Source organism: Mauremys reevesii, linkage group 18 (genome assembly GCF_016161935.1).
Source record: "Mauremys reevesii isolate NIE-2019 linkage group 18, ASM1616193v1, whole genome shotgun sequence".
NCBI lineage: Eukaryota > Metazoa > Chordata > Testudines > Geoemydidae > Mauremys > Mauremys reevesii.
Window position 1 is genome coordinate 18380509 of NC_052640.1, and position 17046 is coordinate 18397554.

General features: G+C 48.4%; 1 protein-coding gene across 1 annotated transcript; it reads left to right on the top strand.

Annotated features, from left to right (window-relative positions):
• Positions 1-687: 687 nt before the first annotated feature.
• Positions 688-13793, top strand: ESS2 (ess-2 splicing factor homolog). Its single transcript, XM_039505598.1, has 10 exons — positions 688-1121; positions 3221-3389; positions 5087-5182; positions 5752-5921; positions 7088-7205; positions 7952-8085; positions 8230-8332; positions 11196-11305; positions 12197-12312; positions 13014-13793. The coding sequence occupies exons 1-10, from the start codon at positions 966-968 to the stop codon at positions 13297-13299; spliced, it is 1458 nt and encodes a 485-aa protein (XP_039361532.1). The 5' UTR covers positions 688-965; the 3' UTR covers positions 13300-13793.
• The last annotated feature ends 3253 nt before the right edge of the window (positions 13794-17046 follow it).

The window sequence follows — 17046 nt, forward strand, 5'->3', positions numbered from 1 at the left end:
ACGGACAATTTGTGTTTTACCGGTTGTAAAGTTTTAACTTTGTATATCTCAGTGTCTTCTGTCAATAAATAATGATTGTTTGACCCTCCAGACTTCCTGCAGCTGTGAAAATGTAAATAGATCCAAATAAAATAGCTTAAAACCATAATGTTGTGTAGCTGTGGAAAGTGAAATGGATAAAAATAGAGAACAGGCTTAAAAATAAACATTGATATTTTCCATCAAAATTTATGAAAAAATACAAGTTGAATTCTGCCCTGCCTGGGTATTTAGCACCAGTGCAGTACTTCCAAGCAGTAATTTCTGCCATCTGTGACTTACGAAGACAGTACATAAATAAATACACTACTGTGTTACGTTCACTTTCAGTTGTGTGTTTCTGGCAGGAATCTGGGCTGTGTTCCCTTCACTCTGGTGGATGGTTTTTATTGCTCAGAAACAAGGGCATGCTAGGGTGAGTATCTGCAGGCCAGCTGCAGGGAATCTATAGACTCAATAAACCCACTCTGCAAGTTCGGCAGCGCATCGCTGTATGCAGCCTCGTGCTCCAGTCTGGGGTCAGTTTGCCATTGTCTGAATCCGCTGCGGTCTAGCCGCCGGCCCCCTGCTCGTCCCCGACGCGCTTGCGTCCTTAGCCGCCCTTCCTCCTCCTGGCCGGCAGGGGGAGCGCTCTCCCGTTGCGACGCGCTAGCCGCTCTCTGTGGTTCCCCGTTAGCCCGCCGCTCTAGGCTTGCCAGGCGCCTCTCGGCGGCGCTGCTAGCGCCCGGAAGCGGGACTAGCGCGCTAAAAGAAAACTACAAGTCCCAACAAGCAGCGCGTTGCGACGGTGGCTGGGAAGGGCTAACACCCCCCTCCACATACACACACCCCACCACCCTTCGCCGATCCTGGCCGCCTCGGCTCCTGCCCCGAGAAACCGCGGACGCCCCCTTGCCCTGGCTGACAGCGATCCTCGGCCTGGCGCCATGGAGGAGCCGGGGGCTCCCGTCACCGCCGCCGCCTCGCCCCTGGCGCTGGTGCCCCTGCAGGCCGACGGGGCCGCCGTGGCTGTGCTGCGGGAAGCGGCCCAGGAGCCCCCCAAGCGCCGTAAGAGGATCCTGGACGAGGAGAGCTACATCGAGGTGATCGGGCCGGGCTGGGCACGGGGGGCCGGGGCTGTCTGGGGAGGCAAAGGGGGCGGTCTGTGGGGGAGGCCAGGCCTGTCTTGGGGTTGGGGAGGAGGCCGGGGCTGTCTGGGGGAACAGAGGGGGCGGTCTGGGGGAGGCCAGGCCTGTCTTGGGGTTGGGGAGGAGGCTGGGGCTGTCTGGGGGAGAACAGAGTGGGGGCGGTCTGGGGGGAGGCCAGGCCTGTCTTGGGGTTGGGGAGGAGGCTGGGGCTGTCTGGGGGACACAAAGGGGGCGGTCTGGGGGAGGCCAGGCCTGTCTTGGGGTTGGGGAGGGAGGCTGGGGCTGTCTGGGGGACACAAAGGGGGCGGTCTGGGGAGGCCAGGCCTGTCTTGGGGTTGGGGAGGGAGGCTGGGGCTGTCTGGGGGGGGAACAGAGGGGGGGCGGTCTGGGGAGGGAGGCCAGGCCTGTCTTGGGGTTGGGGAGGGAGGCTGGGGCTGTCTGAGGGTAGGTAGGCTGTGGGGGAGCGGTCAGTCACTGCAGATGGGGTCCGAGGGTCAGTGTGAGTTGGGTCCTATCTCCTTTTCCTTGCTAGGCAGCCCCAGCTTGTGCTATTCATGAAGCGGGAGGGTGGGAAGGCTGATATAGCGAGCGATATCCCCCCCCACCCCGATCGGGTCCCCCCACTGTGGCTCAAACCGTGGGTCTGGGAGCCACGCTTTGTGCCTCTCCCCAAAAGGGGCCCTGACCACTCAGCATTGCCCAGGACATTGTTAGAACAAGGGGGAAAGTGGTTTCAGACACCCCGACCCGTCTGTGTCAACGTGGGTGGCTATACAGCCCCCCTGTTCTGTGTTTAAAACTTATTAACCCTGCTCCTGGGTGGAGAACCCATCCCACCAGCTGGGGAAAACACTGACCACACAGGGAAGGGTGAAACTGATGGTGTACAAGGTGCTCCCTAATACACAGTAAACAGAGGAAAAATGAAGGGGAAAATTTTTTCCCCCAATCTCTTTTTAATTATAACAACAATAAATTGGAGATGTACCTATCTCCTAGAAGTGGAAGGGACCTCGAAAGGTCATTGAGTCCAACCCCCTGCCTTCACTAGCAGGACCAAGTACTGATTTTTGCCCCAGATCCCTAAGTGGCCCCCTCAAGGATTGAGCTCACAATCCTGGGTTTAGCAGGCCAATGCTCAAACCACTGAGCTATCCCTCCCCCCGATGAGGAGTGGTTTTACCCACTAAAACTTATGCCCAAAGAAATCTGTTTAAGGTGCCACCGGACTAGGGTGACCAGACAGCAAATGTGAAAAATCGGGACTGGGGTGGGGAGTAATAGGAGCCTATATAAGAAAAAATCTGGACTGTCCCTATAAAATCGGAACATCTGGTCACCCTACACTGGAGTACTAGTTGTTTTTGTGGATACAGACTAACACAGCAACCCCTCTGATACTTTTTAATTATAGTGGCCATAAGATTCTTGTTTGTTTCCTGTCCAAGATTGCAGTGTAACATTACCGTGCAAGTGCACTGCTCTGCAATTGCTGGGTTTTGCACCAGAGCTGGCTGCATTTCAGCACTGTATAATGTGACACCTATACAGTATATGTTTATAAATGTTTTTCGCAGAGTATTTTGGGATCCTTCAAAATTAAAGGTGGTAGATGTAACAACATTTCGTGAAAAATCTGCCAGAGGGAGCCAGATGGGTCAGATTAACTGTATGTGGACCTTTTCATCTTGGGTTGTTATACAGGGCCAAATAGGATGCAACAAAGGGTAGAAAGCGGGGGGCATGTATGGAACATGAATCTCCACAGGAGGACTCAGCAAATAAAGTTTGGGAACCACTGCTCTAGATCATAGTCGAGCCTGCTGCTGGGGCAATGTCTGGGAAGCCAGCCCTGGTATTGTTTGTGCATCTGTGGTACCTCTTGTGGATAAATAGGACTTCGGTATTAGTCATGCATTGCAGTCAATCAAGGCCTTTCACGGAACCCTAAATCCTTATCCCCTTCCAAGAAAGCTTCCCCAAACTGATCTTGTTTTTTCTTGCTTGCCAGGTATGCTTAGAATCATTTGTTCTTTCTCTCTCTTTAATTATAGAGTTTGGAGAAAATTATTCAGAGGGATTTCTTTCCTGATGTTGAGAAGTTACGTGCTCAGAAGGAATACTTGGAGGCTGAAGAAAGTGGCGACTTAGAGAAAATGAGACAAATCGCTATCAAATTTGGCTCCTCATTGGGGAAATGGTCCAGGGAGTCACCTGCACCATGTAAGGGCCGGCGCTTCAGTGGCTGATTTCGTGGTCAGGCTATTAGTGTGGCTGTGTGTCATAAAGTAAAAGATACGAAGCGCTACTGTCTTTTTGTCACTTTTTATGGATTGTTTTATGCTAGCAAGGTAAATTGTTGTTGTTGAGTGACTGGGAACCCAACTTATTTAAGGCACAGAATCGAACATTGTAGCTGCCTTCTGATCTTAATTATGGAAAAGTAGCTATTGCACGGGAGTTACCAGCCTGGATGACACAATGGTGTATTGACAGTGGCTGGTATCAGCTGCTTTATAGGAAGGGTAAAGGAACCATGTAGAGGAGCGGTTATAAAATAACCAGCCCACTGGGAAACTTCTTCTCAACTCCCATTTGTTAGAGGTCCCCCTGTGCTCTGAAACATGAGGTGTTATGTCTCTTTGGAAACTCTCAGCCATCTCTTTAATCCTTGCTATTATAACTCTGGATAGTCTTGTTATGTCAAGCCCTCTTCTGAATCCTGCTACGAAGCTTTATTTAATACAATGGGATATCCTCTTAATTAACACACTCTAGTGGAAATAGATGGCCTGATTATCAGAGATTCATGTCATAGGCCTCCACTGTACTGGTTGATACCTGCTTCTATTTCAGGAATTGCTTTAAAAATAAACCCAGTACAAGCTTTAAAACGTTTAAAAAGCATTTTAAGGTAAGAACTTGTTTAGCATCAGTAAGAGATCAAGGAAGCAGCATGCTATGAACAGAGGGATGTACAGTGACAAAATATGCCAGCAAACACCAAGTCACACTGTAAGCTATAGTGAAGATGCTTGTAGGCAAGAAATATGTGCTGGGCAGAATACACGTGCAACGTATTTATTTATTTTAGATCCATTGCACAAAATCTGTTTGTGTCTCAGACATTTCAATTAAGTGAGCGTGCCATTGACAGGGCTTGTGGGGTGTGTGTGGTGGCGGGGTTCTTTCTTTTTTTTTTTTGACTTCCTTTTGGGTTAATTTCCTTCCCTCCCTCCTTCAGCCTGGTTTTAGATGCTGTTTCCCATGTTGGCATGTAACTCTCATGCTGGGTAATTCACAGGCTTCCCCACAGTAAAACTCAGCCCTTGGTTGACTTCTTGCTATGGAGTTGGGGTGTTTGCTCGCAAAGGCGCAGCTGCTGCACTAGTGGGAACTTGCCAGTTTGTGGCAGAGGACATGTATCATTGAATGGGTTCCCTCCCCATGGTATTGGTGTTGCCGTTTGTGACTGGCAGTCCCTGGCATTGCCCTGCGTGAGGGCTGTCATGAAACACAAATCATTGCCTGCTTTTATTTCTCATTGTTTCAGATAAAATAAAGAATGCTTAGAATGCCGGCCCCCCCCCCCCCCCCCGCCCTTCCCGGCCCCCCACTGAAATCAATGGGAATCTTGCCATTGGTGCCCAGCAGGAGTGAGGACCAGTTATCTAGTTGAGCAGAAACTTCATCAGTGGTTGGAACCAATTTACACAGAAATCATTTTAAACCCTTCCCTAACTCTATTTAAAGAATTCCTCCCTCTTAGCCACAATCGGTAGGTCACCTAAAACTAATGAGAACTGGCAGACAGGTCCCCTGAAGAGGCTGCAGCTTCTTGCTTATCCACTAGGGGTAATGTGGTGACGTTTTGCTCCCCAGTTTTGTAACACATGCTGGGATTTATTTCTCTGGCGCAGATGTTACTCCAGCCACATTCGAAACACCTGAAGTGCACCCAGGCACCTCTTCCTTGTTGAACAAACCGAAGATCGGGATCAGAGCTGCGGACGAAGGTAGGGAAGGGGCTATCCTCTTTATTTGGGTTCTCCAGCAGGAGGGGAAATACTGCTGTGCATGTTATCGGGTGTTAACCTTCTGCTAAAGTGGCCCCTTCTGATATCTGCTCTAAGTGAAACTCCATCACAGGTTGGGTGGGATGTGGGCCTGCATGGATCAATAACCGTCACTGATGTGAGAGCTTCATTGCTTCCCAAGAAAAGGGTTTCTGCCTGTGGGCAAGGTGGTAAGAGCACAGCTATTTATGTACCGGACAGTATGAACACGGACATGTAATCTGGCAGCAAACTACTTCCGAATTGTCCTTTAACGTGAATAAACGAATGATCCTGAAGGGGATGGGTGTGGAAAAGGGTCACTGATCCTTCAGTAAGTCAAGTCAATGCTGCTACTACTCTGTACTTCATATGTACTTTCATTTTTAGATACAGATTCATCTGCAATGCTCAAGTTAAGAGTGGACCCGGGGGGGAATACCTGCATGGGGGATTAATAACCAGGCATTGCTCATTACCGAAAGGGGAGTGTGAACCCCTTCCTCAGACTTATTCCCTCATCTCTCTAGGAGAAGTGGAGAAAGAACAGAGTAAGGATACTCTTCCCAGCCTGGACAGCTTCTTAATAAAACACACCAGTGAAGACAATGCTTCATTTGAGCAGATCATGGAAGTGGCCAAAGAGAAGGAAAAGGCCAGGCATTCTTGGCTGTATGAAGCAGAAGAGGAGTTTGCCCAGGTGGGGAAATGGCTCCTGAAAGCTGAGCTTTTCTAACATAGTACTGTGGGCAAGGGCTGGCTTCTGTTTAACCAAAGGAGAGAGAAAGATGATTTCAAGTTTCTCCCTTGCCTTTGACGGGAGAAGAGAGAGTGTTAAGTTCCCTTCTATTGTTGAGTCCCACTTGAACCCGTTGTGATTGTTCCTTGTCTCTAGAGAAGTGACTGTTGAATTATTCCCAGTGGTGCATCAGGGACACAACACTGACTGCTTGCTTTTGAGTTGTGTGTGCGTGAGGCAGTGAGATCTAGCTTAGTGAGCTAGGAACTCCGGAGTTTAATCCTGCCTCTGCCCCAATTTGCTGTAGCATTTGACAACTCACTAAACCCTTTTGTGCTCCGTTTTTCATATCTACAGCCTGGGGATAATATTGACGTACACCAGGGGTGTTGAGGATATACGTTATACAGAGCTTTGAAAACGTGAAGCGCTGTCTAGCGCAAATGTCAGAATTGTTGACAACATCCCTTAGCGAGCTGTTGAACAGCTCTTCGCGTTCATCTGTCAATGCCTTATTCTTGGCAGACAGACTCCGGTTCTTTTTCGATTATTGGCATTCAGAATCCTCTGTTGCTGATATGAAGTGTGTTAAATATGACAGGAAACACTGAAAAAAGTGTCTTGTCTAGTTAATAAAGTTTTATGGGACTTGGGATGGGGGAAGCTGTTACTGGGGTGGGAGCTCTGCTGTCAGGATTGCTAGAGGACTGTGCAGCATTTAATCTCAAAGAGCTTTGTGTAATTTAAGTTTACAAAGATTCTCTAATAAATAATGTGCACTTTATTTTTTGTAGCCCCGTATAAATCCTGTCCACTCAAAATATCTGATTCCAAAGTTAAAAGGCCGACACACCAGAGTGTGATTGAGTCAGCCTAGGGTACAGAAGAGAGGTACAGAAATGCAAGAAGCCATTCCAGGGCTAATATTTGTACCTCTTCCTTTAAACTTCATATCTTATTTTATAGCAGTTGTCTCTGGTCTCTTCAAATCTCTGAACTGCTCTCCTCTGAAAGACAGAAGAAGTAAGAGCTGAAAAGCAGAGCAACAAGCAGATGAATTATCAAGCTGATTTTCAGTCTGAAATGAGAATCTGAAATTCAGGCTTTGTTTTAAATTTTGATTCCAGCGACGACTTGAGAATCTGGCGCTTCCCTCAGCAGAGCAGCAGGCACTAGAGAGCGGGAAAGCTGGCGTGGAGACCTGGGAGTACAAGGCTCAGAATTCCCTGATGTATTACCCACCAGGTAAAGCAAACTGTCCCCTTAAGAGGCATCAGCAGATTTGGAAACATGCACTGATTCAGGTGGGCGGATGCCACCCGGCACCTGCATTTCAGCTTTGCTTTCCCCAACACATGTTCGGGTGCCTGAATTGCTGTCCTTGTGGTAAGATTGCACTTTTCAGCTTTTCCTTCTGCAAGGCGGGGATATGCTCAGTTTCATTCATTCCAGCATCGTTTTGCCCTGGCTGCCATTTGTCATCCTGTCGCTCATTCCCCACGCTGCACTGGGTGTTTGTTTTCAGGAGTCATAGCTCCTCTCCTATTGGCTTTGTCTTGTTAATGGGCACTTTCAGTTCCCCTCTTTCCTCCTACCGTCCTGCTCAGTTCTGTATACATGGGGTTTGCTGGCCCCTTGGCTGCCGTCTGAAAGGCAACGGGATCCTTTAACAATCCCAGACTGGGCTTAGATGCCTTTTTCAGCCATGGATGCACGGTAAATAACCTTCATGTGAAATGTGGGAGCTCTTGTGTGTTTCTTGCTTTTCTAAGGTAGCCTTGATTTGTCCTTGTTTTTCAGGCGGTAGGTTAGACACCTAAGGGCATTAGTGTGAACTTGATTTGAAATGGATGGAAATGGCAAAATATAATTGCATCTGTACCTTGCGTCTTGCAGAACCGTGTACTGACCACTGAGATTGTGTGTGTGGCCAGCCTGCCCGTTAGTGGGCCCCACAGCCCTTTCCTTGATGACTTGGCTTGCCATTCCAGGTGTGCCCGATGAGGATGACGTGTTTAAGAAGCCTCGCGAAGTTGTCCATAGAAACACCCGCTTTCTGAGAGATCCATTCAGCCAGGCTGTGAGCAAATCCCAGCTCCAGCAGGCAGCAGCCCTCAATGCCCAGGTTGGTTTACAGACAGGACACGCTTGTGACCGAAAAACCCTTAATTGGGAGAGGTGCATGAGCTATGAGAACTGAACGTGGTGAATGTGCCTATTGGCTGCTTTCTCCAAATGCACCTGATTGATGCCAGCTTTTCTGTTCTAGTACAAACAGGGCAAAGTAGGGCCAGATGGGAAGGAGCTGATCCCCCAGGAGTCTCCAAAAGTGAATGGATATGGATTTGTGGCCACCCCCTCTCCTGCCCCTGGTAAGAAGAGACTTTTTTTGCTCTGTTGTAAAAGCAAAGTAGTTTGCAATGCTGACCTGTTCCACTGACCTTTTGATGTAAACTCCACCCTAGGAGTCAATGCTTCTTTAATCAAGCAGCTTTGACTTCCATTGTACATGCCTGCTGAGCCGATGAGTCTCTGGGGTAGAGAATATGCCAATTTAGTGTTCTGTTAAATCTCAGTCCAAAGACACAAACGATGCTGGGCTCGGGAGGCTCTCAGAGCTGTATGCTGCTTCGCTGGACTCAGGTTGAATGGACTAGATCATCCTAGGAAAGGCTTATGGGAACTCTGAGGGGAGCACGGCACTTGTAACTTGCTGGTGGTGATCGTCCCTCTAGTGCCTCTATCCAAGGATCTCAAAGCATTTCACAGACATTTACTCCCCCTCGTCCCCCCCTCGCAGTTCTATTCTATATAGATTTTTTTTTTTAATTTATACAGTACTCATCACTGAAGTAGCTGAGTGCTTTAAGCACATCTGTCACGTGTTGTTTATTCTGTCGTCCTCTTCCCAGAGGGAGAAGTGTGTGGGGGAAGGTTGTTTTGAAAGGGCTTTTTTTTTATGGTTAAATAAATATACTGGTTGCTACGTGCTTATATTGGAGAAGGCCCGTCCAAAGAATGCGCCTTGCACTTGAAGTGGAAAGTGGGGAGGTTTGTGATAGTCCTCAGCTCTGGAGGGAATTCATTCCACAGTCTTGGGCCACCCCGGGAGAAGGCTCCGTCTCCTGCACCCACAAGCTTTACCCGTGTCGTGCAGTTTCATTGTGCCAGAGCAGTGAAGCTGTCCACCACGGTCTTTGGCCTGGAGCTTTAGACGGTCTTTTAGATAAGCTGGACCCAGGCAATGGTGCACTTTGAAGATATGGTCTGAGACCTTGAACTTGATTGACTATTCTATGAGAAGCCAGTGTAGAGAGCGGAGGACAGGTGTGATGTGCTTGCAGCAACCTGTGCTTCTGAGGAGATGTGCTGCAGTGTTTTGTCTTAGCTGGAGTTTCGGTTTCATGTCCAGGTATATCACATTGCTGTAGTCCTGCCGAGCAGTGATGAAGACCTGAATAACTGAGGGCGGGTCTTTGTCTGCCAGGATGGTACAGAGCCAGCTAGAGATGGTAGAAAGCATTACTGGCAGCTGTTGCTTTGTGAGAGTTCAGAGTCACTGAGGAACCCAAGAGTCCTCCTAGACTGTGGACTGACATGACCAATTTTGCATCAATCAAAGGAGATTGCACCGTGGCTGCAAACTCCTCAAAATCCCTTTCACTGCGCACCAGCATCACCTGTGTTTTGTTCAGGTTCTGCCAACTGTTCTTCGTCCATGAGCTGATCTCAGCCAAGCACTGGCCCATCGTGGTGCTAGTGATGTGGACGTATGATATGAATGATAGGGAGAGCTGTGTGTCATCTGCATGTTAGTGGCACTTGAGTCCATGTCGGTTGAGCAGTTCACCGAGTGGCTGCATGTAGATATTGAGAAGGCCTGGAGAGAGAATTGATCTTTGTAGAACCCACAAGTGAGGGGTCTAGTAGTGGGGGTGCTATTTCCCTTCACTGCTCTTTGGGTGCATTCCTCCAGGAAGGACTGAAACCATTTTAGTACTTTACCCTGGACTCTTGCCACCCCTCTCGGGTGAAATCATAGCATCTCATGCTCAACGGTGTTGAACACTGCAGAGAAGTTCAGGAGGACGTGAATGGAGTAAGTCTGCTCTCTAGCCACCGACAGCAGGAGATCATCCAGCAGTGCCACTAAAACAGTTTCATTTTGTATCCTGGTGTGAATACAGATTGTGCCGGGTCTAGAACGTTGGCCTCAGTTAGATGAGTTAGTAGTTGGTCTCTTGCTAGCTTCTTTGTAAACTTGCTCAGGATTGGGAGGTTTGACACAGGCTGAAAGATGACTAGGACTGAAGTATCCAGGGTGAGTTTCTTCGGTGTTGGTAGGACTGCTTAGTATTTGAAGGAAGAAGGGCAGATTCTGTCTGTGGATAAAGCTCTGGCTGTTTTGGTCGGGAGCGGCACTGTTGTGAAAGAGGGTCATGAACAAGCCTGGATCAGTGTGGGTCAGATTCACAAGTCTTGTGTCGGGACACCTTTAGGGTGTCCCCAAGCTCTTGGTGAGTGAATGCCCTGAACTCTGGGAATGCAGGTGGGCTGATGGGTGCAGGCGCAGTGGATCCATGCTGGTTGAGAAGCCTTCCTGAACATGTGGGATCTTTTCAGCAAAGTAAGATAGCGCTTCAGAGCACCTGGTGCCCGGCTCTAATGCAGGTTGTAGGTAGTTTGGATGGCAAACCACATCATTAATCTCTCTGTGGAGTCTATATAATGACCTCTCTGGTACTTAATCAGAATCTAATGGGCTCTGTTTTTACTGGGGGCTAACTCATCTTATGCTGACCTTCCTGCAACCATTTATTTTTCATCATTCGTATTGAAGATTGGGGATCCTTGTGTCCTTTCCTGCAGCTGGCATGTTCAGTGCAGATCCTTTCCATGGTATAAATATTCTCTAAAACAGAAATCAGCTAGGTGGAAGAATCCTGTTGTTTATCCTGACAAGCCAGCTACCAGATCAGGCTCTGGGAAATTGTCCTGCGACTCTAGCTATTGTTAAAGGGATGGTGTCTCTTTCCTATAGTGAGTGTGATTGTCTCTGGAGTAATGGCTGTTCCATTGGGTGACCAGTGATTTATGCTGTTTCATAACCAGCTTCTGTTTACTGTTGTGGGGAGAAGACCTCCCCTGTGTTAGGGCAGAAGGCATACATTCTGCATGTTGCAGTCTCTACAAATGTCTTGCATTCCAGACTGACTCCTCTTAACTTGTTGCTAGGTGTCAACGACTCTCCTCTTATGACGTGGGGTGAGATAGAGAGCACCCCATTACGAGTAGATGGGTCAGAAACGCCATATGTGGACAGGACACCTGGGCCGGCCTTTAAGGTATTCCATGTCAGAATCCATCACGCAGATCTTTTGGGGGGATGGACTGGGGTGGTGGGGGAGGGGAGGAGTCATTAATAGATTAACATTTATTATTGTAAGAGTTATGACTGGGCTGTGGTACTGGCTATCTAGGTCCTGTGGGTAGCTGGATAAAATGCTCTGGCCATGAGCTACCTAGTGCTCGTGGTCCATCCCAGGCATCCTGAGGTTGGGGGTTGAATATTCTGAGGTTCTCCAAGAGGCTGGAGAAGACGAGGGTGTCTCATTTTTGTGATTTGATATCTAAGTAGATAGGGAGCCTTAAATAAAACTTTCCCTGCTGGGTGGCTTCCTTCCAGCCTGGTCCTGCTGGTCCATCACCACCAGCTGAGACATCTGAGTCCAGTGAGGTTTGCGGAGGTGGCGTGGCTCTACTAGTTGCATCTCACCTTAAATGCAGGACGTCTCCCATTCCCTACCTGGAGACAAGGAGGATCATTGGGTGTGATTCCTGAGGTAGCAGCAGTGGAACTTTTCTGTGTCTGTTTTGTCAGACCTGGGCAGTGCAGTTGGCTGGTTTTCCCAGAGCTTAGCAATGACTGGGGTTTGGGTGAGAGCTAAGGTAAAACAGAGGTGATACATTTTGTTCAGGGGAGACAGCTGAAGCAAATGCCAGAGTTCAGCTCAGCCAAGGAGGCAGTTACTGTTTTTACCGCTTTTGTTACACAGATCTTCAGCTTGGAGATCCTGCTGTATCTTCAACTGCCTCTGGCTGTCCAGATGGCAGCAAAGCCAAGAGTGGGCTCCCTTCCCCTCCCATCCTTAATGTAGATCCTTATGGGTTGGACTCCAGCTATGAATGTGACTGGTTAGCAGTCTGGAGACTTACCTGATTTGCTGTATTTACAGATCCTGGAGCCTGGGCGCAGAGAGCGGTTAGGACTCAAGATGGCCAATGAGGCGGCTGCTAAAAACCGAGCAAAGAAACAGGAAGCATTAAGAAGAGTCACGGAAAACTTGGCCAAGTGAGACTTCTCCATAGTAAACTGGCCCTGGCAGTGGGGGAGGATAGCAAGTGCTGTCTAGTAAGAGTTAAGCCAGCATGCATAGCGGAAAGGCATTTGGGTTAGGAGAAGGAGTACAAGGATCAGGAGAAGGAGGGGCTTTGAGAAGCAAGAATGGATACACTCAAGCTGGGAAGAGACTTTAGATGTGAATAAGCCCAGTTTCTAGGAGAAGGCTGTTGGCAGTATGGTGGAGAGGCGGGTACTTTGGGAACTTTCCTCCCAGGCCAAAGTGCCCTTGCTCCAGGAGGGTAAGTGCCCCAGCTGATCACAAAAGACAGAGAAGTTCCAGGGCTTGATGGTTTGTGGTGGGGACGGAGAGGACTCAATGGACCCAAAGAAAAGGCCAGGGAGCATTGCTCGCATACGGGGCGCTCCTGCCATTAATCAGAGAGGGAGATAGCGGGGCTGAGGTTTAACCACACAAGTGAGGGGGGAGAGTTCAGGCATTGCTGCCAGAAGAGCAGAATGGCCAGGTTCTGTCCTGAGCTGTGCTCTGAATGATTCAAGTGATGCGGGAGTGGAAGGAGAAGGGAGTGTGCGAGTCAGAGTTTGAAGGCCTGGCAGGTGCTGTGTCTATTCAATGCTCTGTGTACCCTGACCCACAGCATCGCTTTTTTATTTAAAAAGCCCTTTTTTAAACTGTTCCGCTTCTATTGCAGCCTCACTCCAAAAGGGCTGAGTCCAGCTATGTCACCAGCGTTGCAGCGACTCGTAAATAGGACTGCGAGCAAATACACTGACAAAGCCCTGCGAGCCAGTTATACCCCTTCTCCAGCACACCCAGGAACCCCTGGCTACAAGACCCCAGCAGGAGGGTCACACACACCCACTAGCACCCCACCTCCTAGGACTGTCTCCGAGACTCCAGTAACACAAGATCCTGCTTCAATCACAGACAACCTGCTGCAGCTCCCTAAAAGACGAAAGGCATCTGATTTCTTCTAACTACCGCCTTCACCAGCAGGGGGCTGCAGAATTGGCTGTGCAGGGCTGTGTGCAAGCTGAGGGCAGACTGCGTTGCCAGGAGCAAGGGGCATTTGCTTAAAGCTGCTAGAATGTGATCGAGCAGTTGCTGGATTTGGTACCATTTCTGCCCTCGAGCAGGGCATAGTTCCCGCACTTGACATGCCATTACTAGAACAAGAGTGGAGCAGCCTGCGACCTGCGTTTTGGAAGCAGAATATTGACCCGTGTGGTATAATTTCTCTTAGTACCATGTGGACGTGTTACACAGAATCGATAGGGGACAAGGACGCTTCCAGAAATAGCATAAAAGGGCTTGGACTTTTGGAAAATAGCCAGAAATGTTTGGGATATTTTTTGTAATTCTCCTCGGTTTTTTTAAAAGCTTGCCCCTGCTGTCTGCATTTGAGTGCCTCTCTTTCTGTACAGATGTGTCTATTTATAAAGTGAAGCGAGCCTTTGTATTAAGGCCTGAACCAAGGTGTGAAACTTCCTTGCTTATGACTTTGCGTTCCACTGAAAAATGCTGTTCTGCTGAGTAAAGAAGGGATGTAGGCAAGTCTCCGTATTCTTTCCTCTTCCAATCTCAATTCTGCATAGAAAGAACCAAACTATCAGAAAGCCCCTCTAACTTGCCGTCTATTTAAACTGCACTCTTCAGTGTCCAACAGGCCCCATGGCGAGCATTAGTCCTTTGAGGACACAGGGGAGCAGCCTTCAGTGCTCACATTTTCTATTAGTCTGCCTTCCTGGATAGAGTCCAGAAACGTGGCAAGTATTTTTGCCCTGCAGTGAAGTACAGCAGGAGATACGGATGTGAGTGCGCATCTGAAATACCCAGCAAGTTGTAGATGTCATACAGAACTTTGGAAATCTTAGAATCTAAGCAGAAAAAACAAGTCATCAGTGTTTGGTCTGAAGCACACAGGCATTTTACAAGGCTCTGGCATTGAATGCAGTTATTTGGGGGAGAGGCCAGCCTGGGACAGGGAGATTTACTATTGCTGTGGCATCACCTTTCAAGTGCAGAGCCCTTGTGTGTGTTGTGTGTGTGTTTTTTAAGGCTATAGAGGGGGTCAGAGTGGAAAGTCAGCAGCCTTTGTAGTTTCTTGTGCACTAGGAAAGTGCTACGCACTGCCTCTGTTTACAAGGAATGCATCCCTGTTTTTTTGTGTGTGTCTTAAATATAATCATTGCAAATAGAGCTGCCACCTTGACCATCTGATGTGGTTTAGGGAGCCACAACACAGCTCCATATAGTCCTGATCCAGTTTCCACTGACTTCAGTGGTCAGCTTCTCATTGACTTCACTGGCCATTGGCTCAGGCCGTATTTGAATTGGCGAGATCACTTGGCTTTTCCAAGGTATAAAAATTCTGTTTTTTTTTTTTTTTGTTAATGGCCTGTGTCTGTCTGTCTGTCTCTCTCTCTCTCAAAAGCAGAACTTTCCTTACAATCTTGAACATCTCTGGTCCCCAGTCATTCACTTCAGTGAGCTGCGTTTTCTGCCTTGCTCTGCTTGGCAGCAGAAGAGTCAGGCTGACAGAGGATAACCACAATGGCAACAAGTGCTGAGCAGATGCATTAGCACGGCTCACTTGAGGAGAGAGTGAAAGTAGGGGTGGGAGATGTTTCTAAAAGCTACAGAAAAATATTTTTATTAATGTTGCAATTCAGGGTTAGAAAAAAACTGCTTTGATGAATGGAAACTTTTTTGGTGAGGGTGGGGCATAAACTGTTAATTTTGGCAGACAAGAGCTTTCACTTTCTAAATATTTCTGGTGAGCTGTTGTGAGGAGAGCTTGCCAAATGCAAACAATGCATCACCTTCTTCCCTCTGCAGATGGCGCCAGTGCTGCCCCTAGCTCCGCCCTGCAGCAGTCAAATGAAATTAAGACGGGAGGTCAGTTTCACAGCTGCTGCTGTTCGGAACACCCTGGTGGTGGTGGTTTAGGAAGGCTGTGAGGAGCAGCAGTGGGAGCTGGAGTGATTGATGGGAAAGGAAGACCTAGAAAGTTCCCTAGCTACACCTCTTCTCATCCCTCCTTCTCGCTGGCTCCTTCAGCAGCCTGGAGGAGGGATATAGAGTAGTGGCGACACGCCTCCCCTGGTGGCTCGCAGCAACCAGGAGGCTGCGGCAAAGGGAAAAGAGGAAACTCCTCCCTTCTAGCAGCTGCAGGGCTGAGGTGCTTCATGGTGATTCGACACCTAGCACCTGACAATCGATAGAGCCTATAACCTGTGCCCATGGAGTGCGGCTCACAGTAATTGCCAGGACTCTCCCCCCTTCTCCCCAGGCAGGGTCTGTGCTGGGGGAGGGGGTCGGGGGAGTGTGTCCTGGACCTCACTGCTGTGCCCCTCTCCCAATCACTTTTGTAGCTGCTGAGGTCTAGTAGGGATCTGGTACTTCCCTCTTCCCCCAACCCTGCTTCTAAACTGTAGTAAAGATTTAGCTCACTCAGGTATTATAGCCAATCGCTATGTTTTTCTCAAAGGTGGCTGAATGTTTGTAATAGCATCCCCCGGGCAGGGATTGGTGTAGAACTGTAGGGAATTATTTACAGGATATGCAAGCACTAGTGTTAACTCAAGCAGTAGTTTAGCTTTTATTGGTGTGGTTTCAAAGCTGTCCCAGTGGGAGTGGGCGATATGGTCCTTTTCTAGTAGAGCAGTGAGCACCATGTCCAGTGTGGCTTTTGGAAACCTAACTGGGGCTACTTGCAAGCTAACATTGTTCCGGATCTCCCTCCCTGCTCAGGTTGCCAAGAGCGTTAAGGCTGGTTATTCCTAAATGGCTAATGTAACACTGGAAAGTTTCATAAAATGGGACAGTTCAGTGGGACACGGTCACTTGAAGGTTGGGCAGCTTGTAGAAAAGAATCCAAAGTAGTTTCACACTCTACAGCTGCCCCCGAGTCCCTCCAGCCAATTTATGGCTTTACAATCACATTTCAAAATGCTCCATCTCCTCCGTGAATTAATCCAGTACCTGCCTCGGAGTCTCTCACAAACAACAGGAGACATTGATTAGCTAGACACAGTGCGGTCAAATTTACAAAGTTGAAGTGAAGTGAGGCAAATCTAGAGTTACAGGGATCTCAGGTGTTACTTCTAACAGGAGGCACGTTTCCAGGCCGAGTTATGGTTTGTAAGGGGAGAACGTCCCCTTTGCTGCGTTTTTAAACAATAATAGTTCCCTGTTATTAGAATATGACAAATTGAGGGGTCTTAGTCGTGCAGTTTGCCTTTTCCCTGCGGATGAGCATATCCGCACTTGTAATCAATTGCATATCAGCGCTCCATTTACACTGTGACATGGTTTAGCAAAATCCATTTCTTTGCATCAGAAAACGGAGAGAAAAAAAATGGCCAAACCTGCTGTTGTGATGCTGCTGCATTGAATATTTAGTAAAGCTTAGTGAGGTCAGAAATTGCCAACCCCAGTAACTCCAGCACAACTGCGGCACTGGAGTATGAAAGGAAAGAATGACCATTTCTTTTCTATGCACATATAAGCACTGGCTTGGAGAGGGCTAGCCGCCACTCTCTTAATGCCCAAATGTGAAAAGGGGCATGAGATTGTGATGAAACATTGCGCAAAAGAAACCTTAACTCACTGCAGCTCTTTGAGCATTTGACAGTGGGACAGCTATGGAAAAAGTACTCTGTAGGCCTTATGTCACTTGGGCGTACAAATCTATTAGGTGGCTTGGAAAATCAATCTCCTTA